A 27,258-nucleotide genomic window follows, 5' to 3' on the forward strand; every position below is an offset into this window, starting at 1 on the left:
AAGTCCTTCCTACCAGCCCCAAGCCACTTGTGGAAGCCATACAGCACCCCAACTATGATTTGAAGCAGGAAGAAGAAAGAGCAGGATGGGGTGCTATGCCCAAGGCTTCCCTCCTGTCTGCCCCATGGGAGGCTCCACAAGCGATGTGGGGAGCAGAGTCACAAGGAGAAAGGAGAGGACAGGGGAGCTCTCTGGTCTCCCAGGGAGATGGGGAAGGGCTCCCCAGGGAGCAGGCTCTGCCCCTACTGGATCCCCGGAGCTTCTTCATCCCCAGCAAGCTCCTGATCAACGCATCCAGAGACTTCTCCATGCCCCTCTGTGCAGCGAATGGAGAGACCAAGGGGCAAGAGCATGAAGACAGATGATTCTTTCCTTATAACAAGAAGAGGCAGTGAGCAAGGGCCTGGAGACCCAATCCTAGCTCAGCTCTGCTCCAACTCACAGAGTGTGACCTAGGAGAAGTCAATAAGTTATCAGGACTTCCAAAAAGTGGAGATAATTGTTTCCTAGAGTATTGTGAGAATTAAATGAAATTAAAGGGTACCTGCTGCCATAATTTCTATTCCTGTTTATATTAATGCATGGCAAGGTAGGAGTATTCATAACCATACTTAGCAAACTCCATGCTGGGTGTGTAGGGTAGAGGTGAAGGGCCAGACTCAGGAGTCAGACCCCTGGATATAACCCTGCTCCACCAGGGTGACCTCGGGCAAATTGTTGACCCCTCTGTGCCTCCATTGTCTCATCTGTAAATTGGGAATGATAATAGTGCCCATTGCATTGGGTTGTTTTTAGTATTAAATTATATATGTGAACACTTAGAACAACAACAGGCCCGCAGTAAGCACTAATTAAATGTTCATGAATATAACTGCAGTTCAGATGTAGCAAAGAGGATGAGAGGCACCCACAGAGCCTTGAGACCACAGGGCTACACTGAAATGCCACCTTTCTCAAGAGCTCTTTCTATAAACAAAGCTTGCAGAGGGTCACCGAGATAACATGCTATCATGCCCACTGTTTCTCAGAATGTTTTATGGGGTCATGAACCAAGAGGTGAGACATCGGAGACTTGGAAGAAACCTCCCTACTCTGACAGCAGTTAGCCCCGGCACCCCATCCATTGTTCTACTTTCTCTTGGTAGAGCTTGCCTGCTCCATCCTCCACCACAGATGAGGAGGATCAGAAGTTGCCCTACCATGGCTGAGCAGGCAGTCATCTCACACTTGGCTGGGACTGAGGAGCCCAAGACATGTAATGGGGTCAATTTGGGCCACAAACACACAGTACTGCTGCTAGTCCAGACTAATTCCTTCTTCTGGTACTATCTGCAAGAGTGAAATGGCATTTTCTGAGCACACACCACTGAAAGCAATGAGGTCCAATCACAATCCAGAAGTAACAGAATCAGAATCTCCATGACTAGAAACTCACAGTTAAAGACACAGTAGTAGCTTAAGAATAAATTTATTCTTAATTAGTAACTTAAGAATTATTCTTAAGTAGTAACTTGATAAAGTTATTCCAGAGTTCCAAAGAAACGCAAGGAGAAATAAAGACTTCTTAAGTGATCAATGCAAAGAAATAGAGGAAATCAATATAATGGGAAAGACTAGAGATCTCTTCAAGAAAATCAGAGATACCAAGGGAACATTTCATGCAAAGATGGGCACAATAAAAGACAAAGTTATTCTTAAGTAGTAACTTAAGAATAAAGAATAAAGTAGAAAGGCAATGTCAATATTGCCATTTGCTTAAGGCACTTGTGAGATTAGAATAATCTTTTCTTTCCTTTACTCCCAGGAAAAGATTCATTGGAAAAGACCCTGATGCTGGGAAAGATTGAGGGCAGGAGGAAAAGAGGGCAACAGAGGATGAGACGGTTGGATGGCATCATCGATTCAACGGACATGAGACTGAGCAAACTTCAGGAGATAGTGAAGGACAGGGAAGCCTGGTGTGCTGCACTCCAGGGGGTCTCAAAGATTCAGACAACACTGAGAGACTGAACAACAACCCCCAGGAAAAAGTTATCCCTAAATGTTTCTTCCCTTTTTGTGTCAAGGGTTAATGCCTGTTTATGAGCCAAGGACAGAGCCAAGGGGGCACTGAGCTGGTGGGTTTGGATTCTGACCCTTTTCCAAGGCTTGAATCGGCTAAGAAAGAAGAGTTAATGCACCCCAGGGCCTGGAATCAGACACTGCTACTTTAAGACACTTCAAGATTTTGAAATGAATAGCTGAGGATGGAACCAGCGCACGGGGAGGCACCTCTTGTTCTGACTTTTTGGTGCACCATCAGGATGACTGAGGTGCCTAGGGGTTCTAAGGCTCCCTTCTGGCAATAATGCCCCCCCCCCATCCCGGGCTGGCCCCCGCTGCAAGGACACTGCAGCTCTGGGTGTTTGCAGCTGCCCTTCCATGCAGAGATCCCAGCCCACCATCATCCCCAAGCCACTCGCTCTACTGGGGCAGCAGCACTGACTCTCTCTCACCCTCCTGGACAGGAGAGAGACAACTGTGCCAAGCTGCTGGAGTTCCCCGCGCCCTCGCCAGCATGCTGGCTAATTGATGACATGGCAGCTTCACTGGCTGACTGTGTCTAGGTGAAGGTATTTTCAGAAGCAAAGCGCCCTCTGTGTGTGTGTGTGCCTCGCAGGGGAGAGCTGTGCGACGTGGAGGATTTATGAGGTGGCACAGGGGCTGTCAGCTCTTCTGGGGATAACAGATGTCTCAGGGCAGGGTGGGAGGGGTCGGGAGGACCGTGGGGGGCGTGGGGGCCTCTGATCTGACAGCCCCGCCCCGTGTGAATCTGTTCCGCAGACCCCATCTGAACCCTGGTCTTCCTGCCCTTGACCTTCATGGACTCTTTATATTCTCTCCCTTTTCCTTCCTGCCCGGTCTTTTCTCTTCCTCTGATTCCCTCTAGTGTCTCGTCTCCGTCTTTCTCTAGTCCCTGTCGTAAGAAGTGAGGTCTGTGGACCAGGAGCAGCAGCATCACTGGGTAGCTTGTTGGAATGGAGACTTTCAGGCCCCACCCTGCGTTTTGTTGGGATTCCAGGCACCGTCAAGCTTGGGACATAGCATCCAGTCTCTGCTCTCATTTCTCCTTTTCTGCCCTTAACCTCATCACAGTCTTTCTCCTCACCGTCCCACCCTGCCTCTTTGCCTTTTTGCACTCTGTTCTCTCTTTCTTATTGTTTCCTCCCTCCCTCTCCTCTTCTTGCTCCTTTTCCTTATTTCATTTATCCATGAACTCACTTTTTCTCTCTTCCATGTTTCCTTCTCTTATCTATTTCTGTCTCTTGATCCCACCCCTTTCTCCTCTTCTGGCTGAGGCTTAAGAGAAAACACAAAAATTCTTTCCTGCCCTCCTGCCCACTCTCCATCCTCGGTCTCGCCCACCTGGCCCATCTCTTTCCCTTCCTCCAAAGCCCCGGAGCTCTAAGGTGACTCACTTCCCGCTGGAGACCACGGGGTGTGGGGAAGCCCGGCCCTCGCCGCAGCGCCCCAGGGGCAGCCCCGGGCCTTACCTGCAGAGGGTTCTTTGTGCTGATGGCGATTACGTGGTACTTGTAGTAGCACAGCTCGCAGCTCCAGCAGCCCCGCTCGCTGATCCACTTGATGAGGCAAGGCTGGTGCGTGCACTTGACGGAGCCATCGCAGCGGCAGGGGCTCAGCAGCTCCCCCTGCAGGGAGAGAGGCGGAGGGTGGTGAGCCAGTGAACCAGTGAGGTTGCTCAGTCGTATCCTACTCTTTGCGACCCCATGGACTGTAGCCTACCAGGCTCCTCCATCCATGGAATTTTCCAGGCAATAGTAATGGAGTGGGTTGCCATTTCCTTCTCCAGGGGATCTTCCCAACGCAGGGATCGAACCCAGGTCTCCCACATTACAGGCAGACGCTTTACCATCTCAGCCACCAGGAAGCCAGACCTCAGCAATGAGGGGAAGGGGCGGGGAGTTTGCCTTCAGAGTTGCTTTGCCCCCAACCCTCCATGTCTCTGGTCTCTCCAGGCCAGACCACAGACTTGGTTGGGAGGAGGCCTGGGCTCCAGGTTCCCAATTTCAGTGAATTCAACTAACAGTTCTGAGCTCCTGGCTCCTACTTGGTACTGCCCAAGTCCTAGGGCTTCTATGAAAATGAGTGAGAGGATCTCCATGGAAGTTCTCTGCCATCCAAAGCGGGTGTCAGCCTAGGTAGACTTCTCTTTAAAGGTACAGCCAGGGGTCTCAAACCCAAATGCTCTCAGGGGCAGACAGGCCACACTGTGACTGAAGCCAGCTGGAGGGAACTGGAATGGATTGGCGGGTTGAAGAGACAGACAACATCTGCTGCAAATGTGGGACTCTGTGTTCCAGGGAGGCAAGCGTTTATGCAAAACTTCCCCGTAGTCAAATCTCAACAGCAAACCCAAGCTTTGAATATATGTCATGAAGATCATTTGGCCTGGCTTTGGAGTTCTGGTCCTGAGACTTTGCACTCTTCTGCAGCACAACCCATAGAGACCCAGATCCCCTCTGTGAAGCCTCTTGCCCCTGGTCCCAGAGCGACAAAAACGTGGCAGGCTTGGAGCCTGGAGACCTAGGAGGCTGACCAGATGCCCCCTCTGAAGGCCTGGGGCCCTCTCAGCATGTCCATTGGGACTGGCTGGGAGTGGTTGGCAAGCCCAGCTTGGGGCAGGCTTCACTAGAAGCAGGGAGGCAAAGACAGTGCCAGAATTGAAGCTCCTTGTGGACTGCAAGGCTGGACTCAGTCTCCAGAGCCTCCTGTGACCACATGTCACATGACCACATGTCACATGACCACATGCCGCATGACCACAACTGAAGCCTGCACCCACTCCCTGCTGGTCCTGATGCTGCGGGCCCCCAAGGGCCTCCCTCACTCCCTTCTCTCCTCCCCCTCCCTTTCCCCTCTTTCTCCCTCCTTGCTTAGAGCCTGTCATTTCTACCTCCTGACTCCTGTCCACCAGTGCCTTCATTTACCTTCTCAGGGACTTTAGGAGTGGGTCCCACCCAACTCCCTAACTTTTGCTCCCTTCTTACCCATCCCAAGGCCCCCTTCCTTACTTCCCACGCGCTTCCTCCCCCAACTCATCTATTTTGAAGGAGATGCCTTCTGCCTCACTCCTGTTAAAGGACGCAGAAGCTGCCAGGCACAGCCCATTCCCTAAGCCCCATGCTGGTGTTTGCGATATGCCCACTGAAGCCATGTCCCTTTTAATCTGGTGATGGTGTTTTAGTCGCCAAGTGGTGTCCAATTCTTTTGCAACCCTATGGACTGTAGCCTGCCAGGCTCTTCTGTCCACGGGATTTCCTAGGCAAAAATACTGGAATGGGTTGCCATTTTCTTCTCCAGAGGATCTTCCCCACCCAGGAATCGAATCTGTGTATCTTGCTTTGCAGGCGGATTCTTTATCCACTGATCCACCTGGGAATTTGGGGATTTCACTATTCGAGAAACCACGTCTTGTTCCCAACTTAGGATAAGCAGGCACAGGAGCTCCTGACCTATTAGTTACAGATCTTTATTTGTGTATTTAGTCATACTCTTTGCTGTAGACTGTAGAAACAGTCCTTTTCTCCCAAGATGCATGGAATCATCTTTCCCTTTCCCTTCAACTCCTATCACTCAACGACTACCCCTCGGCCTGGATGAGGTCTAGAGTGTCTTTCTGCACCTGTTGTACCTGTCCACTTGCTTTTCTGTCTTCATGATGGTTCCAAAGCCACCTTCTACAGGGAGTCATCCCTGATTTCTCTAGGTTGAGTGCAGTGTCTTGATCTCTGAGCACCTTGTCAGTGTAACCTTCTGAGGCCCTTGGCATACGCCTATCCACTGCCCCATCAGAGGAGCCCCAGGAGGCAGGGATGGGCTGTTGTTCATCTTTGCATTCATTCTCCCAGTGCCTAGACTACACCCAGTAAGCCTTCAACAGCCTTTGTGTTGAGCAAGTGAAAACATAATTCAATTGTCTGCTCAGGTTTCCTGCCTGGCCCAGAGGAATGAAGACGAGACAGCCTATTCCATAAGAACAGGAGCCATGTCCATCTTGTTGACCTGGGGACCCCAGCACTTCACTCAGTGCCCAGCACTCCACACGTGTATGTATGATGAAGGAACCTGGTGATGGAAGTACTCAGGGTGCCACCACCTCATAAAATCCTCTCTGGTTCCCCACTCTGCTCCTTTTGTGTTGACAGGCCCCCTCACGGTGGCTGCAGGCCAGGAACCCTCCCATACCCACTGTGAAAGCACTTCCGCATGTGTCTCTGGGTCACTATACCATGACCTCTCACAGCAGCAGGATGCATCTTATGTCCGTCTTTGCATCCTTAGCACCTAGTGCAGTACGTGAAACAGATACTCTTTTTTTTTTTTTTTTGCAGCCATGCCACTTGGCATGTGGGATCTTAGTTCCCTGACTGGGGATCAGATGGAACCCATGACCCCTGCAGAGGAAGCATGGAGTCTTGGCCACTGGACTGCTAGGGAAGTCCCATACTCCATCCCACTTTAGCAGTGCAGTGTGCACAGAGCTGTCTGATGAGTGAGAGGTTTCGCTCCTCTAGGACATGGCCAGCCTCTGGCTCCAGGTAGAGTAGGACAGGCAGGAGATGCCCACAATGCCAGGTGCTCACCACACCCATGGAGGCCTCCAGGTCCTCGGTAATGAGTAGTTGCTGCGTGGCTCTGAGAAAAAACTCGGAACGGGAGGGGGAGGAGAGGTGCTGAAGGAGGGGCAAAAGCCCTCATTATTCATGGCAGCATCTCCTACGCTCATTAATTCTAACAGGATGAGCTGGGTCTGATTAATCGGGTTGTTAGGCAGCCATGTCAGATTGCCAATCAGGTAAGAGACAGTACTTCCGGTCCCCAGCAACGGTGCCAAGCAACAGCGAAGGCTGTTCTCTTTGCTTTCTAATGCGGCAGCCATGAGACAGGGGAGAAAGAGCCGCTGGCCAGGCATAACTAACAAGACCTGGGCTCTCCACCGTGGCTCTGGATGGGGGACCATCCCTGGGGCCCCTAGTTATCTGGAGAAGGAAGGAGCATGACCTGGCCTGGTCCCGGTGCCTGGCCACAGACCATGATGCCACAGGTGTGCCATTTCCCCTGGAGCTCCCAGTCTCCCACACTTTCCCTGGATTGGACAACCCAAAGGTAGAATAGAGGCTTGCTTTGGGTGCCACCAACACTGGAAAACAAGGATACTGAAGCTGTTAGAAAAGTTTAACTTTGATGAAGGAAGTGATCCAGGATTTTAGGGGGAAAAAAAATCTGCAAAAAAAGCTATTTTAACCTTGGCATTCACATAAGTTTTTTACTTTATGATTTGGCATATTTTTATGTACATTGGGGAGGAGGGCCATAATCTTTTTGTGTTTAGGGCTTCTAAGAGGCCTTAATCTGGACCCTGGACTATCTTTGGCTGGTCAACCTGTGCTTCTCCTGGAACAAGAAAGATGTAAATGAGTCAAAGCCAGATAGATTCAGGTTAGACTGAAGGAGAATGTTCTTTCCAGTCAACTTTATTACAAGCTAATATGGTGGTGGCACAGAGGTTAAAGCGTCTGCCTGCAATGTGGGAGACCTGGGTTTGATCCCTGGGTCGGGAAGATCCTCTTGAGAAGGAAATGGCAACCCACTCCAGTATTCTTGCCTGGAGAAACCCATGGACGGAGGAGCATGGTGGGCTACAGTCCATGGGTCACAAAGAGTCGGACACGACTGAGCGACTTCACTTCACTTCACTGTGGAACATGGAAATAGAGGCGGTAAACATCTCTCAATATAGCAGTGACTCCTATTAAAGAGAAAGGTTAAATGACCAACCCAAGGTCACTCAGCCAGCCAGTGTCGTGGGCAGAATGTAAAGCCAGGTCTTTCTGACATCAGACTCAGCTTCTTACCACACTCTGCTCATCCGCCTCTGTACTCTGGTTCCGGCTGTCCCTTGCACATCTGTGCCCATGGGTCTGTCTCTTCTTGTCTCTCCCTCCCTGCTCCAGCACCGGCCCTTTCACCAAGTCTGGAAGGGGCCGCTCGGGACCTATTTTCTGTCCCTGCATCATCACTCACAGTTCAGCCCTTAATCACGCTTCAGTTGTTTTCTCTAGCCTTCGGGGTGATCCTGCATACCCCATAGGACCAGGCACGTCAGAGTTACGCAGTAAAGGTGCATTCATAGGCTGGATGAGCCCCAGGGTAAGGCAGAGGATGAACCCCTCCAGCCCAGCTCCTGAGGGTCCAGCCTTTGGGCTGGAGGATTATCCCCATCTTGTCTGCAGTGTTCAGCAAACTCCGCAGATCAAAGGGGCTCATTAAATGCAAAGGGCACCAGACACTTCCTGGATGATCTGCTCAGAGCTTTGGGGCCCAGAGACCACCCTGGGAATGACTAAGTCAAGAAAAATCAGATCTTCTCTAATCCCCGGGCCCCCATGGAACCCAGTGTAAGGGAGGGGTGAAGAGCACAGTGTTTGAAAGCCAACCCCTTAGATTTAAATGCATCCTTTTTTCCTTTTTAAATGTTTTTTTTTTTATCATGGTAAAAGTCACATAATGTAAAACACATATTGTCACCATGTTTAACTGTACAGTTCAGTGGAACTCAGTGTGTTCACCTTGCTGAGCAAGTCCCAACATTATCACCTTCCTAAACTGAAACTCTGTCCCCATTAAACACTAACTCCCCATACCCCCCAGCCTCCAGCCCCTGGCATCTACCAAAGTACTTTCTGACTGCCTGAATTGGACTACTCTAGGAACCTTGTGCGTGTGCATGCTAAGTCGTTTCAGTCATGTCTGACTCTGGGACCCTACAGACCGTAGCCCGCCAGGCTCCTCTGTCTATGGGATTCTCCAGGCAAGAATACTGGAGCAGGTCGCCATGCCCTTCTCTAGGGGATCGTCCTGACCCAGGGCTCAAAACTGCATCTCTTACAGCTCCTGCACTGGCAGGCAGGTTCTTTACCACTAGTGCCACCTGGGAAGCCCCAAGTACCTTGTGTAAGTGGAGTTGTCAAACAGTATTTGTCTGCACCCCAGTATGTTAGAATGCATTTTTAACTTCATATATGTCCTACAAGCAGGTTGTACCTTCTTTTTCCCCACACCCCTGAGCTATATAGTACGTTCTCACCAGCCATCTACCTCATCTACAGTAGTGCATATACACCAATCCCAGCCTCCCCAACCCAACCCTCTCCAACACTTACTGGCTATGCAAACTTGAGCAAGTCTCTTAACCTCTCTGAGGTTCTCTTTCTTCATTTTTCCATTGCAGACAACTCTTAACCTCCTCAAAGCACGGCTGTAAGAATGGACTGAGATCATGCAAGCCAGGTGCTGGACATAGAGCCTGGCCTGAGTAAGTCCCCTTGTGAAAATATTACAATTTCAACTTGCCTTTCCATAATGACTTTAATTCCATAGGTTTTCTACTACAACTCTATTCTATGCTCCCACAATCAAATAAGTAAACCATGCCTTAAGTACAGGGTCGGCCGAGCCTAGAGGGAGATTGTGATGAAAGAAATGCCTAAGAGTCCACCCCAGTAAAGTGAATTAGGGGTTAGGACACAGGTCTCCCAGCTTCTGGCCCAGGACTGCCCTCTGTGTTAGCAGGGGTCACTGAGAATGTTTGGAGTCCTCCTTTCCTGGGGAGGCTGAACAGAAGGCTGCTTGGATGGGTTAAGTGGGGTTATGCTGGAGGCAGGACAAGGTGATCCACAGCCTGTGGCTGTGGCTGAGCTGGCGGGTGGGGAAGAAAACAGGATGGATTCACCTCGCTGCCAAATGACACAGCAAGCTGCAGGAACAAGATTCCAGTCGTTTCTCCATTCACAAATTTCTTCCTGTTTATTTCTGCCTTGCTTCAGCTTTTCTCCCCTCTCTATCTGAAAGGACTTGCTTCTGGAGTCCTTAGGTTACCTGGTTGCCATGGCAGTTGGCAGGTAAGCCAAAGACTTCCCCTGACACCCATGTGGGCATCAGGCATCCTTGCCACTGAGCAGAAAGAAAAAAATAAGAAAGCAGCCCCAGTCCTGCTGTTCAATAGTTTGCAGTTCTGGGAGACTAGAACAAGGGAAGCGATAGACACAACAGCCTTGGGGTGCAGCTCAGGGACATTTCCCTTTATTGACACTAACATGGTGGTTAAGAGCTTGGACTCTAATCCCAGACAGACTTGAGTATATCCAGGCTCTTATGATCTGTGTGACCCCGGGCAAGTTGCTTAACCTCTCTGGGCCTTCATCAAATATACATGTAGTATGTTCCAAGTTCTATATGAGGTGACAAGGATACAGCAGTGAATGTTACTAACCAAAGTTCTCTGGTCAAGAAAGAGAGACATTTTAAAAAGATAAACAAGGGACTTCCCTGGCAGTCCAGTGGTTAAGACTTTGCCTTCCAAGATAGAGGGTGTGAGTTCGATCCCTGGTCGGGGAGCTAAGACCCTATATGCTTCACAGCCAAAAAACGGAAACATAAAACAGAAGCAGTATTGTAACAAATTCAACAAAAACTTTAAAAATGGCCCACATCTAAACATCTTTTTAAAAATAAATAAATAAGATAAACAAGTAACTGTAAGTACATGGCATGCTGTTATGTGCTGTTATGGAGAAAAATAAGCAAGGGAAAGGAAAATGAAATACCAGGGAGGGGACAGGTTGAAATGCTACAAGTAGGGACATTTGACAGAAGACCTGAGGATAATGAGGGAGCAAGCCATGTAGGTGTATGAGACCTGAGCATTCGGGCAGAGAACATCAAGTACAAAGGCCCTGAGGCAGAAGCCTGTTTGGCATGTCCTAGGGACACCAAAGAGCCAGTATGTTTGGGCTAGAATGAACAGAAAGACTGAGAGTAGATGAAGTCAGAGGTATAATGGGGATCAAGAATGGGGGACAAGCCAGACAAGGCTGGTGGGTTGTTTTAAGGGCTTGTCATTTATTGTGAATGGGGCGGGAAATCACAGGCATGTTTTGAGCAGAAGAAGTAACATGATCTGACCGTATTTAACAGGTTCCTTCTGCCTTCTGTATTGAAAATAGACTGGAAGGAAGTAAGGACCAAATAAGGAGCCAAGAGGCTATTGCAGTAATCCAGGTGAGCAATGATGATGCTTTGAACCAGTAGGGTAGCAGTGGAAGTTCTAAGAAGTGGCTTCTGGATATATTTTCAAAGATACAGACGTTAAGATTTGCTGATGGATTAGGTGTAATGGATGAGAGAAGTCAAGGATGATGAAGATCTGAGCAGTGAGGGGTGGAGAGTTGCGTTCAAGTTGAGATGGGAAAGACTGAGGGAGGGGCAGGTTTTGGAGGGTAGGTTGTGAGCTCATTTTGGGGATGTGTCAATTTTGAGATGCCTGTTAAATATCCAAGTGGGAATGTGATATACATTAATCTAGAGTTTAGGGGAAATCTCTAGCCTCAGTATATACACTTGAGAGTCATTGGCCTACAGATGGTTTTTAAAGCCACAAAGCCAGGAGTGAGGGCAGGTAGGAAGAGGGAGGGCTACCAGAACTGCTTCCTGCAGGATGTCAAGATGTTGGAGCTTAGAAGATAGGAAAGGATCAGTAGAAAAGCCTGAGAGGGAAGGTCAGTGGGCTGAGAGGAGAATGTGATGTTTCAGAAGCCAAAGAAGAAGACAAGAAAGCTGCTGATGGATCCAGTTGGATGAGAACACTGGGCAAGTTTTCTCTCAGTTTCTTCTTTTTCTAGATAAAGCAAAGCTGTGGACTGAGACTGGAAGTGGGGGAGAAGGTATGGAGGTCTGAGAATTGGTTTACAAAGTCATCTGGGAGAGCTTAGGAGTAATTAGACTAGTAACATAAAATCAAATTCCTGGCAGCACTGAGCACCATTTCTATGAAAATAAAATGGAGCAGCCATGAAATTGGGGGAAGAGGGTCATAAGAACATATATTTATCACCCTGCCTGGCACACAAGCAGGTCTCAGTAAATGCTAGACCAACATGGAAATGGTTATAATAGGTATTATGGCTGATCTTCTTGTCTCAAAGGCCACCTTCACACCTATGTCAAACACTGATCAATTTCCTCCCTCTCTGCCTTCCTTCCTTCTTTGAATAATATTCCCTTCTTCTGAATAATCCTAGTGTTGTGAACATCTCAGCGTTCTAACAAGATAGACATTATATCATCTACTACCTCAATAACTTAATGAAGCTAATATCATTTCTCCTGCTTTACTATATGATGACACCCACTCAGAGAGGTTGTTATTTGCTCAAGAGAAAGGCAGGGTAAAGCTCTGTCCATCAGGCTGCCCACACCCACCGCTTCTCTGCCAGCTCATGTCACCTGCCTCCCATCTCTCCCCCCACCCCAGCAGCCTTGTTCATCATATCCTTACCTTTCCAGCCCTGACAAAAGAGATGGCCTTGCTGGATCCCTATTAATGTATAAATGCAAAGGTGAAAACTCTTCTCCTCTTTGCCTCTCTCCTCTGAACCCCATTCCAGGCAGTGTTCACCGAGTATTAATTGATGTGGTGGTGGTGGTAGTGGTGAGTGAGGACATAATGGAATTAACTCACCCTCCCCCACCCCCCCACCCCCCTGCCACTTCCTCCTCATACTCCCACCCTTGGCAGGGAGTAGACATTTGTTGAGTCAAAATTAAGAGACAGCAATTTTTATAAGCATAGAAATGCATTAGAAGTTTCTCTGAGATGTGGTCTGTATTCACAAGGAAACATTCACTTGCCTTGTAGATGCTCCATTGTGAAGACTCAGAGGACCAAAAGCCTTAAAATCAGAACTCCCCCTCCTGAGTGGAGTGAAACCTGTGTGTATGGTGCAGGGGATGAGGAATGGGCACAGGAATAGGAAAAGTTCACTGAGGCTGTAGAGGAGAATTAGGAGGGATGCCAAACAAAGGAGACTCCTCCGTGTCCATCCTAGATGGCACCTATGATGAAGGACTATTGACAGGGAAGCATAGAACTGTTCTGTATCACTAACTAGGTTCCACATATCTGGGGCACCAGCTAACAGGGTTACCGACTCAATGGACATGAATCTGAGCAAATTCCAGGAGATAGTGAAGGACAGTGAAAACTGGTGTGCTGCACTCCATGGGGTCACAAAGAGCTGGACACGACTTAGCAACTGAACAGCAAGCTAAGAGGAAGGCTTATCAAGGACACATCCTCCCAACTTATGGGCACAACCAAACTGGTTCATAATATCAACCAACTACACAAAGGCGAAACACAAGTGGGGAAAGTGAATAGAAGGAAAACCTACAAGTTTCCAGCATCTTTTTCACGCAGGACACCAGACAGTGATTTCTTGATTCCGCAAAACTGCAAGAGGTCAATGTATCTTGGACTTGGGATCAAGAAAGATGAGCTATCATGAGACCTTCTCACCAGCCAAGGTTGTGGCGGATAAATCGGAGTAGGGGTGGCTTCTGCCACCCAGGGGGACGAGAAAGCAAGCTTCCTGCTTATCTCTGGGAAGCAGGCTGATCGCAAGATGACCTTCAAAGATCTCCATGGCCCTGGAATCCAGGATTATACATAAACAAGCCATTCTGAATTCTCTGCGTGTTGTGTTGGGCAGCATACAGGCAGAAATTTGTTTTCTGGCTGGAGCCCTTTCTGGCTACTCATCCATAGCACTTGACATGCTCCCTTTCCAGCCAGACCAGGCCTAAGCTTCTCACTTCCTCCCTCAATGATACCAAAGCCGAGCCCTCCAACCTCTTCTATCTAATGCCTGATGGTCTGAGGCAGAGCTGATGTAATAATAGAAATAAAGTACACAATAAATGTGATACACTTGAATCATCTTGAAACCACCACCTGCCACTGTACCCGACCCCCCACCCTGTCCATGGAAAAACTGTCTCCCACAAAACTGGTCCTTGGTGCCTAAAAGGTTGGGGGCCACTGCTCTAGGAAGACTGACAGAGTGTGAACACTGGTAAACAGGGAATCATTGTAAGATAATTCAATTTTAAAAAGAGAACTCTATTACTAAGTAGAAAGAGAAGACTTAAGGCCTTAATGAGCTATCTATACTAAATTCAATTAACCACATAAATATTTCCAGTTCTCTCATACCAGTAACTTACTTTTACAAACACAACACTACACACGCATACACACTCACACACAAACATATAATCTGCTTTCCTCTTCATGGAAGATTTTTCAGCCTTCCTGCTCATCAGTTCAAAAAAAGGACTACAAAAAGAGACATAGGAAACAAACACACAAGCCCCAACCAAACCCCCCAAACCACGTTTTTCTGTTCATGATAAATTTTTTATTCCTGCACTGCTTTTCTCCCTATAATTTAACTGGAATAAGACAAATGTACCTATTCCCTCTAACTGCCTTTGAATTTACTCAACTGATACCAGAAAGAACTTAACCTCACAATAATTGAATTTAAATAACATCTGATTCCATAAAGTCAAACATGATCTGCATAATAAACAAACCAACCCCCACAAGGGCTGGCAGAAAGAAAGAAGGTCATACTTTATGTGGATATTCATAATCGTATCTGTATTTCTAATAAACTACATGGGCCATAGACTGTCTGTGTGTCTTTCTGTACCACTTACCATCACCATTGTTAACAAGGAGCTAAAGTTAAAGGTTGATTCACCCTCGGTCCTTTGCCTGACTTAATAGAAAAGCATAACTTTGATAAACCTCACTGGCCAGAATTGGGTTGTTTGCATATAGCAGAGGGCTGGGCCTGTTTCCAAGGTTCCAGGCCAGTAGGCTGAAATTTCAGAGATTCCAGGTCACCGTGTTCTCTCTCTTTCCCACAAGTCAGGCCAAGCCAAGGGCACAAGTCAATGGCAAGTTGAAGGGCAATTACTCAGTGACCTCCTGGGGTCAGCCCTCCACAGTCCCTGTACACAGGCAGAAGGATGCCCAGCCTCAGTAGTGCAAAATGCTCATGTAGTTGAAGGTGTTGTGGTGAAATTCTACAGAAATTCTTTTCCAGTCACAGTGAATGAAAACAAAAGTGTTCATCGCTCAGTCATGTCCAACTCTTTGCAACCCCATGAACTGTAGCCCGTTAGGCTCCTCTGTCCATGGGATTCTCCAGGGAAGAATAATAGAGTGACTTGCCATTTCCTTCTCCAGGGCATCTTCCCAGTCCAGGGTTCAAACCCTCATCTCCTGCATTGCAAGCAAATTCTTTATTGTCTGAACCACCAGGGAAGCCGCAGTCATTGATACATGATTTGATGTGTTTAGGGAATACATCAGAGGTTACAAGTGTAAACAAGCTGTGATGTTGTGTCATACTTCACAGATGCTCTGAATCATGGCCCCAGACACTTAGAATCTTGTGTATGGCCAACTCTAACAAACCAAAAATGTAGGGTCTTTCCTGGGCATTCTTTCCAGCTCTGCCACCCTCTGACATGGGTTTCAGCTAAGCCTTGATCCCTTGGTTCTCCGAATTTCACACACAGAAGAATCACCTGGAAAGCTTATGTGTTCAGATTCCCAAGCTTTGACTGCAGAGATTCTGATTTCATGTAGACCCATCCCCCTCTCTTGAAGCAAGTTTGGCTAAGACTCATTTGTGAAGCTCTGGACTAGATACTCTTTAGCAAACCTTCTGTCTCCTACATCACTCTGAGAGTTTTAGATGAAAATAAAGGAGGAAAATAAATACCGATTGCTAAAACTTACTGAGCACTTACTATGTGCCAAGCCCTGTATGCAAGCTGTGACTGCTAGGTTCAAATCCTGCTTCTGCCACTTGCTAGGTGATGGACGTTGTGCCCTGAGCCACAGTCCTTCAGCTACATCGAGCTGCTTCATTTCAGCTGCTGTGTCCGCCCCTCTTACTAACTCACACGAATATGCGCCAGGGGCCAGGTTTATTCTAAGCCCTTGGCATGCATGAGGCAGTAGAGCCTGGCTGCTCGGGCCAGTGGACCAGGCTGACTGGTCTGCCACTGATCACCCGTGAGACCCTGGCAAGTCTGCTCAGAAGGAAAGGGAGACCGAAGACACTTCCAGCTCCGCGGAGCGTCATGAGGATTAAATGAGCTAGTGCACCGTGAGGAGTGCAAGGAGCCCTGCCTGGCACACAGCGAGAGCTCTTCGTACGTCACTCTATGTTGTCACTCGTGTGCCCGTCGATCCTTCCTAAATCTCTGCACACCCTAGCCGAAGGAGTGAGGCAGAAAATGCTGCCCTCTTGCCCTGTGGATGTGGGGTCTCTGTATTGGCGGCACTTTACCACCTTGTAAATGAAACTCATCAGTCTGAAGCCTGTGAGCACTTAAAATTGCCCGGGAGCCTGGATAACGAGTACAGGTAATAAGAGTGTGATGAAGGCCAGGGTCTCCAGGGCTGCTCACTGCCCTGTTATTACAGGGAGAGGGAAGGGCAGAACAGATGTCCCAGCTGTCCATCCGCCCGCATGTCTCAGTGTTTCTTAAGACCTGTCCCTCCCCGAGTGTTCGTCCCTCATGTGCACGTCTTTTTACCTCCTGATATGGGGTCAAGAAAAGGTCTTAAGCCATGAGTGTTTGCAGCTACCACTCCTGTCTCAGGTAAGGCTGTGCATTTCTATGTTCATGGAGCCAACTGGGAGCTTTGCGATGCCTTTGAAAGTGCAGAGAAAGGAGAGCAGAGTGGCTATGTGTAATAGAGAGCTTAGCAGGGAAAGGGAAGTTTGAGGGGGAAAGGACATTTTTGCCTTATGATTTCCTTTGCTTGTTTTTTAAAGAGGCTGCAGTAAATATTGAAACGCTGTTCGATTCTTTCTCTGTGTGGGACTTGTACCTCTCCTTCATGATGAACCATGTTCAGATTCTACTCCATTTAGACTGAAAAACCTGAAGCATCAGAGAGGGCAGTGGCTCTTCCTAGGCTGGTGCAGTGGGACAACACTGAAAAAGGAGAAAGAAAATAAAAGGATGGGCCCCTTCCTCTCTGGGTTCAGAACTTCCAAGAGTCTGCCCTACATTTCTGCGATATTGATGCCTCTCACCGGGTGATACCCACTCCAGAGTCTGCTGAAAGTTCAGCCCAGTTCTTTTCACACCTCTCAAGGAAGCGTGCTATTCCTGAAGTGTTGGCTCCAGTTCCCCGTCAGGAATAAGCCTGCTAAGGAGAGCTGGAATTACTATGGCGTGTGAATAGACGCCGGTCTGTTGACTCCAAGCTTCTGCTAAGCGGCTCCAAGTGGTTGTAGCTTCTGTCATCTTGGCAATTTGACTTTTTGTTTGAAAGAATTCTGTATTCTTTGCTTCTGGAGCTGGGAAGCATGCATTGGTCTTCAAAGACCACCTCATCCTCTAGCCTCTGCTCAGAACGTCTGTCAAGGGATCCTTGACAGATGGGGTGCTCCTGTTAGAGACAATGCTGGGAAGGGGGACCCCAGAGTCTCCCCCCTTACCTGTGCTTCCAGTTTTCCCTTTCAGATCTGTACAATGAAGACCAATGCAGGGAAGAGCTCACGGAAGAGCCTAAGCATCTACACTTAAAAGATTGGGGGATATTTATGGGCCAGCAGTGCTTCCCTCCAGAAGATGGTGACTGCAGCCCTCAGTCTCCTCTTAGGCGCCATCCAGTGGCCTCGGTCAAGCCCTGGCTCTCAGACACCTCCCCAGGGACACTCACACTAGGACTCGCTTCCTCAGTCCTACCCGGAGTCTCAGCCTTCTCTGTGGTGTTTAAGCCTGTATTTCACTTAATTAATTATTAATTTTGTAAAATATGACTTCCTTTTGTTTGCCTGGAACCTCTTTCAGGTGACAAGGTGGTTAAGCAAGGAATCAAGATGTTTCCAATTGTTTTCTGGGATTTGGCACCCCAGTCCTTGTCTCGCTCCCTTTAGATTCCATGATTGCTTGAAGCTTTATTCATCTTCCCTCCAGCTGTGGTCCATGCACACTGAAAAAAGATCTATTTCTGCCAATGCAGGCAATGCAAGAGAGGCGGGTTCAATCCCTGGGTTAGGAAGACCCTCTGGTATAGGAAATGGCAACCCACTCCATGCCTGGGAAATCCCATGGACAAAAGAGCTTGGCAGACTACAGTTCACAGAGTTGCAAAGAGTCAAACACAATTGGGCACACACACACACACACACACACACACACACACACACACACACTGGGACTTCCCTGGTTGTCCAGTGGTTAAGACTCCATGCTTCCATTGTAGAGAGCACGGGTTCGATCCCTGATCAGGGAACTAAGATCCCACATGCCTCAAAGCCAGTAAATACATGAACAAACAAATACATCTTTTTAAAAACATCTATTCTTGAGTCCTATTCTCAAATCATGCATCATTTCAGCCTTTTGTTTTTCTAGACCTTCCCCATCTGTTAGATTTTTAAGTTACGTTTCCTTGCTGCATCCAAGACAGCCAAGGATCGACATGTCTGGAGACTGGGGGAACAAAGGCTCTAGCTTAAAAATATGTAGAGATTTATAATAACTCAAACATTTCTTCATAACTATAGCCCTCCTACACTTGCACACGTAATTTTCCTCAAATCAGGAACATAATTAGAGCTAGTTTTTAACTTGTATTTTCTCATTTACACCATGTCATGAAAATTTCCTCACGGTGATCCTTGATTTCATGGCTCATATCCATAATTATTTCCTTAGAAGACAGGGCTGGAATGGAACTACTCATTCAAAGGGTGTGGACATTATTAAGGCTCTTACTACATCCTGGAGGCCAAACTGGCCTTCAGCAAAACGGTGCCGGTTTCCATCCGTACCTGCTGCTATTGGCCCGTGTTTAAGGTCCTGTCCCTTCTCCACATTCTCACGAACGATTATCAGTAGTAGCATGACTATGACCCTTGAGAAGGAAAGCTCAGAAATGCAGATGGTCTGTTCCTCTCCACCTTTCTTTCTACCGGAGGGAAAGCACAGGAGGTGGCTTCAGAATGGAGGCTGAGTCAGGAATTTATAGCATTGCCACCAGCGAGGCGGTCTTAGGAGAGTGCCTCAGCTGTGAAAGAGAACCAGGGGCACGTAGCTAGCTGAAGCCTGCAGAATCTTAGCCTGGGTGTTGTGGGATGTTCCTTCTCCAGCAAACTGGTGGATGATACGGATGACTCAGAGTCTTCTGGTCAAGAGTCTCAGCATAGCCCAGTCTCTGAGATGGCAGACTATAAGGTTAAGGTACCTGGGGCTGTAGGACCCCACACTTACACTTTGCACTGGATCATTGCCCACCACTTCTCTTTGAGGTTCCTAAATATAAGAATGCCGCACGGGTCCCAGTAAACACCCTTGTGTGACCGGACAACTTTGTCGTTAAAGATGTATCATAATCCAACCTGCATTTTCCCTGCTACAATTTCAGCCTTTTCCTATCTTTTCTTGCACATGCTTTAAGATCAAACAACTTTCTGACTGTGCCACTTATTAACTATATCAGTTAATTAGGCTGCTAACTATGCTCCTGCATATTAAATTAATGACTTAAAATATAGCCTTTTATTACTTTTCACAAGTCAATAAGTTGGCTGAATCATTCTGCTGATTTGGTTTGGGTGGTCTTGGCTGGGCTCCCTCATGCATCTTGGAGTTGGCTGGAGTCTGACTGAGCTAGGATGGATGGCCCACCTCTGCTTGTATGTTTCTTATCATCCAGTAGGATTGCTCAGGCTTGCTCACGTGAAGGGGGGGATAGAACCCACCAGCAAGAGAGGACAAGCAAGCCCTGATGCACAAGCACTTTTAAAACCTCTGCTTACATCAAATTTCCTAAAGTTCCACTGGTCAAAGCAAGCTGTGTGCCTATTTCAGAGTCAATGTGAGCAGGCATTACCAAAAGAAAATGACCACAGGAAAGCATGAAGATCTAGGGCCATTAGTACAATCAATTTCTCGCATTAGCTCTGTGACCTTGGACAATTCTCTTAACCTCTCTGAGCCCTAAGGACCATCACCTGTAAAAATGGAGTTTTTGAAGGATTCCACCCTATATGTAAAATGTCTGGCACATACTAAACTTCCACTATGTATTTATTTCCTTCTCCTTTCCACCATTTGGCCTTTCTCTTTTTTCTTAAATGTATTATTTATATGCATTACCTTTAACATTCAAAGCTTCAACATAATGACACTGAACATTCTACCTGTGGCTTTTGCTAAACTTTGCCAACTCCTAACTTGTGCCCAAGAGAGGAGGCTCTCAACTAATTCCAGTGGTTGGGAATTGGGATACAAAGGGACTCAAGGAGTCTCCCCCCTCCTTATTCCTGGGACTGTGCAGCTGAGAGATGATCTCTGGCTCTCTGATCCAGCTCCACTACCAAGAGGGAAATAGAATGAGTTAGCATGTTTGTACTAACTGATGACTGAATAGAGGCAATGGGATGGGGAAACCTCCATTTCCTAATTTAAAGGTGGCCTTGGGGGTAGGATAAGTATCCTGGCCTCCCCCTAGCTAATCAGGCACCAGAAGAGACATTAATTGCAGCCAGTCCATCCTGCTGGGGAGACCCAAGGCTGCCAGCTCCCTTGCTGGGAACAGAATAGAATTTTAATTGGCTGTGAAAGCATCGTGGCAGGAGGTGCATGAAAGAGTTGGTCCTCTCCCTCAAAGCAGGTGAGAGAGGCTTCAAGGGAAAGGCCCTGAGGAGGTGCATTGGCAGCAAAGACCCATCACCCTCAGAGGCCATCCCGGGTGCAGCACCACTGTCCCAGCACCCGGGCTGGACTCCAGCCAGGGTCAAGGACTCTCACACAGTGTCCTCGGAGTGGTCAGGACAAGAGCACCAAGCCCACAGACCTCCTCATGTCTGTACTTCCCCTGACTTTCATGAGAGAAGCGCTTCGTACTTACTGTTAGTGTATCACCAAGAAAACCAGTATTGCCCACCTCAGAGAGCACTCCAAATATAAGCTTAGAAGTGGAAGTGTTAGTTTCTCAGTCGTGTCTGACTCTTTGTGACCCCATGCACTGTAACCCACCAGGCTCCTCTGTCCACAGAATTTTCCAGGCAAGATACCGGAGTGGGTTGCCATTTCCTTCTCCAGGGGCTCTTTCCCTCCCAGGGATAGAACTTGGTTCTCCTGCATTCCAGGCAGATTCTTTACCATCTGAACCACTAGGGAAGCCCAAATAAAAGTTTATCCACCCCCAGTCTGAGTGTGTCCATTTGTCATCCGTGTGGTTTGCGGCAATGGCACAGCATTCCTATACTGCTCTTTCAGAGTAATGTTAGTATTTTTTCACTTAAATAAATTAACATGAGAATGTTGGGGAGGACAGTTTTGGTGGCGATGTGTGTGCTGTTTCTGTCATGCCAGTTCCTACAACACACCTATGGGATGACATGTGGAGGTCAGTGGATGTGACTATGGAAAACAAAACAGTGTGAGTTTATTAGTATAGATGTGCATGGATGCAGGGTATGGTTTAGGGGACTTTGGGGTAAGTTATTTAACCTCCCTGTGCCTTACTTTCTTCAGCACTAAAATAAGGGCAATAGTAGTACTTATCTACTTTCCCTGTTGGAAAGAATAATCAGATTTAAATGCTCAGAGATTCAATAAAAGTGTTTTCATGATTACTTTTAGTGAAAGGGAGGTGGAGCTAGTCACTGACCCACTTGCGCTCTGTCGACCTAGTGGTATAATGAACTTGTTGGTGAAAAGCAAAGCAGAAAAGCAAAAAATACACAAGCAAAATCAGAGCTTTCAGAAAACAATTTTGTGAGACGAGAAGATAGAAATGCAGAATTTTTGAGGAAACTATGCTGCATTAATACTTTAAAATGTAAAGGAATAAACATCACTTATAACTGCTACACAGTTTTATTGTATATTTTAATTTTTGTTATCAAATTTTTATTGAATGTTTATCACAGATTCAGTTATGGAGGAAAGATGCATTGAAGAAAACTGTTGAAAATAGAAATCTATAATTTATTAGGAAATGAGGACAGGCTTCTAGTTTTCAACTGACAAACACACAATTCAATTTCTACTCTAACTCCTCTCCCCTCTATTCATGCCTGTTATCTCTTCATTGGGAAATAAGACATTTTTCTGATTTAAGCTCAGAATGTAGGATTCCCTGGTGGCTCAGACAGTAAAGAGTTTGCCTACAGTGCAAGAGACTTGGGTTCGATCCCTGGTTGGGAAGATCCTCTGGAGAAGGAAATGGCAACCTACTCCAATATTCTTGCCTGAAAAATCCCATGGATGTAGGAACCTGGTGGGCTACAGTCCATGGAGTCGCAAAGAGTCAGGCGGACACGACTGAGTAACTTTACTTTCACTTTCATAAGAATGAAAATAGTCAGAATAAAAGAGATGACTAACACACATCATCCTCTCTGAAATGGTGAGAACTTCATCTCCTTAAAGAGCATATGAAAATCCTCAACTTTTGGGGAAAAGAACTGGAGGAAGATGGCATTGATTTGAGAAGGCAGAACAGGCTCTTGGAAATAGTCATTTCCACCTCCAAACCTGGTCCCCAGATCACAACTGGGTGTCTGGACTTCTGTACCTGACCTCTCCCAACTTGGATCACTGATGGTTTGGGAGATCAGCAGGACAGCCACTTAAAGAAGTGACTGGTTGCACAAATCAGCTCACTCCTTCCAGGGACACTTTTTCTCACTCTTCTTACATCTGCCAAACGTTGGCAGGGTCTCCGGATACCGAGCACGTTCTTTCTCTGCTATCCAAGGTACTGAAAAGCATGGCTAGGCTACTTATCTGTGGGTATAGTTACAGACTTTCACTTTCACTTTTTACTTTTATGCATTGGAGAAGGAAATGGCAACCCACTCCAGTGTTCTTGCCTGGAGAATCCCAGGGATGGGGGAGCCTGGTGGGCTGCTGTCTATGGGGTCGCACAGAGTCAGACACGACTGAAGCGACTTAGCAGCAGCATAGTTATGAACAGCAGGCAAGCTAGTGCCCCAGAGTACTTATGCCCAAATTGGGCGCATCCTTATTGGTGGAAGAGATGAATAAGAAGCTCTGGGATGAAAGCTTGGCTTTGGGTCCTGGCCCCTCCTCTTGCTGCTGGGCAAGTCTGTTTCTCATCGTTTAAATGGGGGTGTATTAAATAATCTCTACCAGTCACTGACAGTGTCTGACTTTTTAAGATTCTGTAACGCTTCTGTACATGCAAAACAACTCAATATGAGATTCTAGGAATTGCTTGAAGGTGAACTAGGCCAAAGGCCTGGTGACGGGAGCTCTTTGTAACTGAAGTGAGTGCACTGCCTGGGCAGATGGAGAGGTTTACGGGGAGTGGCAACCCTGATCACTGGAAGCTCCACGGCCATCTCAGAATCCTGAAGCAGCGAATCCAGAGAGAGCCACTGGTGCTGTGCATCTGTAATGCTACAGAGGGAGAGACAGGTAGCCACGGGGATCCTCAGGGCACTGCATTGATCTGCTCCCTAGAGTGGGGAAGGATAGCTTTCTATTGCTTCGACCCAAATTGTTTTTAAAGAGCATCTGATGCACTTCTTCATGGCCCCATGTCATTCAGCAAGTTTCTTGTCTTTCTTTTGTCTGGCTTCTCAGCTACATAAGATCCTAGAACAAGCCCCGTTGACGTGGGGACATAAGCACTCCAGGCATTGAAAAGGAGTGTCCTCCACTGTAAATATAAATCAGCTTTCTGATCTCTATCTTGGTTTTTTACAAGTTTTCTTGGCCCAAATTATGTCTTTTCAGAACATAATCACCCAGAGCGCAAGGTGGTTATATGAAGGTTCTAGACTTTCCTCAGCCCAGTTTTGTAGGGGAGTGGGGAGTTGGGAGAGCCCCTCCCCTTCTCTTTCTGAACCTTCATCTGACAAAAGAGATGAATTATTCCTGAAATGTATATTGTGCAAGGCAAATATTTATTTTTGTTTTTATTCTGTTGTTTTTGTCTTTGATTTTTGCATTCTCATCAGCCAAGTCTGTCTTAGACTGTAGGACAGCATGGAAAACATTCGTAGACTCCATGGAAACCATTCCACTCAGCAAGCAAGAGTGCTGTATGGGCCACTTGTACTCATTCACTAGCCTCTCAATGATGGGGAGCTTACTATCTTACCCACAGTGTCCACCCACTCATTTTTTAATCAACTTTGCATTTGATTATGATATCATACGATGGCAGAATGAGCCATCACCGTGTTTAGTTTTTAAACTTTAAGTTGGAGGATAATTGCTTTACAATGTTGCATTAGTTTCTGCCATTCAACAACATGAATCAGCCATGAGTATACATATGTCCCCATCCTCTTAAACCTCCCTCCTATCTCTACCCCTACCCACTGCATTTTTAATAGCTCTGATCAGTGAACGTTTACTGGAGGAGTGATAAATATAAAGTTGCAAGCTTCGGGAGGGCAGGGCTGTATGCGAGCCATGATGAAGCAGCATTACAAAAGACTGGAGGATGATCTGGACGTGTGGCCATATGCATCTGTATCGGTAAGAATGGTATGTGTGTGGAGCCAGGAAAGGGCATAAGCAGATGTAAGTTCAAGGTCTCACACTGTGTGTTTGCCTGAATGTTCATGTGGTCATGGTGCCTTTTCCTTCGCCTCTGCAACAATTTTCCCATTACCTGTCCCACCTCCCTCTTCTGCAGTAAAACCCTATCCCTATTCACCATGAGCATCACCTTTCTTGCCCTCTTTCCCTCAGGCAAAAATGCCACAGGCAGGGAAAATGGAGGAGAAGCAGAGAAGAATAGGGGAACGTAGACTGAAATAACCAGCCTGGGAGACTGCATGTTTAGTCGCTCAGTTGTGTCTGACTCTTTGGGAACCCATGGACTGTAGCCTGCCAGGTTCCCCTGTCCAGCCTGTGAGGCTCCTCTGTCTGGGCTGCCAGGCTCCTCTGTCCATGGGGATTCTTCAGGCATGAATACTGGAGTGGGCTGCCATTTCCCTCTCTAGGGGATCTTCCCAACCCAGAGACAGAACCCACATCTCCTGTGTCTCCTGTATTGTGAGCTGAGCCAGCAGGGAAGCACTGGAGATTAGGAGCTGCTAAAAGATTCACAAAGGAATGGATGCCTAGGCTCCCTATGGTCCCAGCCAAGCCAGCAAATATCCACATACAGAGTCAAATTCTATGAGAAAGAGCTTCATTCCATGAATCTTTGGCCTATCACCTCTCAACCCAGAATTATCATAGACCCATATGAGCAACTTGTGCTGAGGGGTTGCCCTATATGGTGCAGTCATGGGAAGGAATCAAGGGCTGAGCACTGCCAAACATCTCCCTATACTCATCCCTTTTCCTTTTGCCTTAATCCCTCCCAGGAATGACACAGTGTAAATCCTAGGGAATGAAGAGACAGGGGGACAATGCCATCTTATTCTGGCACCCCCTGTATCCAAACACTCCCTTCATCCCAACACATCTGCTCAACCACATCCCACTGTTCTTTCACCTAAACACGATTCATGACTTGTCATCATTGTTATAGACATTGTAAAGATGGGTTTGATTTCACCATTGGCACCCCAAGGACATTTTGCTTCTGCATTTATAAACGCACAGTTTTAAAAAATTATTTATTTTTAATTGGAGGATAACCACTTTACAGTATTGTGTTGGTTTCTGCCATCCATATATCAATATGAATCAACCATAGGCACACGCACATCCCCTCCCTCTTTAACGTCCCTCCCACCGCCCACCCCATCCCACCCCTCTCAGTTGTCACAGAGCATCACATATGAGCTCCCTGTATCATAAAGCAAAATTCCACTGGCTATCTAGTTTTACAAACGGTAATGTACATGTTTCCAAGCTACTCTCTCAATTCATCCCTCCCTCTCCTTCCCCCGCTGTGTCCACAAGCCTGTTCTCTATGTCTGTGCCTCCATTGCTTCCCTGCAGATAGATTCATTAGTACCATCTTTCCAAGTTCCATATATATGCATTAATATATGATAATAAATGCACAGTTTTAATGAGAGATGTATATGCATCGATAAACTCTTTGAAAATGTGTTTTCCAAAGAGAAGTCCATTTAATTTTTGATTAATCTTTTTAAATATAGAACAGTTAAACTGTTTCCACTTTTTTCTATTTCTCATTTAATGTTATTGAGACTTTTCACGGGGATTAATGTTTTTATAAGTAAAATATGTGTTAACCATTTGATTAGTGGATCTGGTTTGGGTCCATATTAAAATTCACTAATTAAAGCTTTTATCGTTGAAAATTTTATTCTGTGGCCTTTATAATCCTTCCAAATTTAATTTTTTTTCTGGATCAAAGTTTGCAGTTCTGAATTTTGTTAACAAGCTGTGAGTGTTCTGCCAGGTTTTAATAAATTATAAATTTTATGGAAGGCAGTTTTTTTAGCCACTCTCCTTTTTCTTACAATGACTGTTTTGAAATGCCATCAGGGTGAAGATGTCCTGCCACATCAGAGCAAGAGTACTTTATTAACTGCCTGGTGCATGTGGACATCAAATAAATGTGATTTCCTTTAAGCCTACAAGAGTGCTGAGAGGTGAGTATTATTATCCCCATTTATAAATGAGTGAACCGAGGCAAGGACCTGCCTCTGAATGAGGTCACGCACCCAATGTCATGCAGTGATCACGTGATGCACCTGGGAATTGAACACTCAACTTTCGGATGTCAAAAACTTTTATTTATTTTTTTCTACCATATCACACTGTCTCTCTCTTCATTCATAACTGCAGTGTCCACTGGCTACATGCATACCCCATGACACGTTTTGGGCTCTGGCTTATTTCTTGTTTTCTCTCTGCCTCTCTCTCATATACCCACCCTGCTGACAAAGCACTCCAGACTGCCCTCTGGCTTCAGGCCTCACCCCAGCCCAGGCAGTGTGACTCTCTTGCTCCTCCTCTTGAGTAGGTGGGCCCCACAGCCATCCCAGGGGACCCTTCCATTGGCAGCACCTTGCAGGGCTCCTCGGCCTCCAGGATCTTACAGCTGATGATCTGAGGTGGAGCTGGTGTACTCATAACAGAAATAAAGTGCACAGTAAAGGCGATGCAGTTGAATCATCCCCAAACCATCCCTACCCTGGACCCTGGAAAAATCGTCTTCATGAAACTGGTCCCTGGTGCCAGAAAGGTTGGGGACCACTGCCTTAGAAGATCCTCAAAGTGTCACTTGAGTGTGCGCCTGTGAGGTCCAGCTGGAAGCCTGAATGAGGTGGCCCTGGGGTGTGTGTGTGTGTGTGTGTGTGTGTGTGTGTGCGCGCGTGCACCCAGGGCCGAGGA

At 47.0% G+C, this 27,258-nt stretch overlaps 1 protein-coding gene across 1 annotated transcript in view; it reads right to left on the reverse strand.

The window, feature by feature from the left end:
- MARCHF4 (membrane associated ring-CH-type finger 4) overlaps positions 1-27,258 on the reverse strand; it is a 119,786-nt gene that overhangs the window by 25,218 nt on the left and 67,310 nt on the right. The window contains exon 2 of the mRNA XM_068969550.1: positions 3,534-3,689. Within this exon, the coding sequence (XP_068825651.1) occupies positions 3,534-3,689 (156 nt within the window). The remainder of the gene's footprint in view (positions 1-3,533; positions 3,690-27,258) is intronic.

This window comes from Capricornis sumatraensis, chromosome 3 (assembly GCF_032405125.1).
Source record: "Capricornis sumatraensis isolate serow.1 chromosome 3, serow.2, whole genome shotgun sequence".
NCBI classification, from domain to species: Eukaryota; Metazoa; Chordata; class Mammalia; order Artiodactyla; family Bovidae; genus Capricornis; species Capricornis sumatraensis.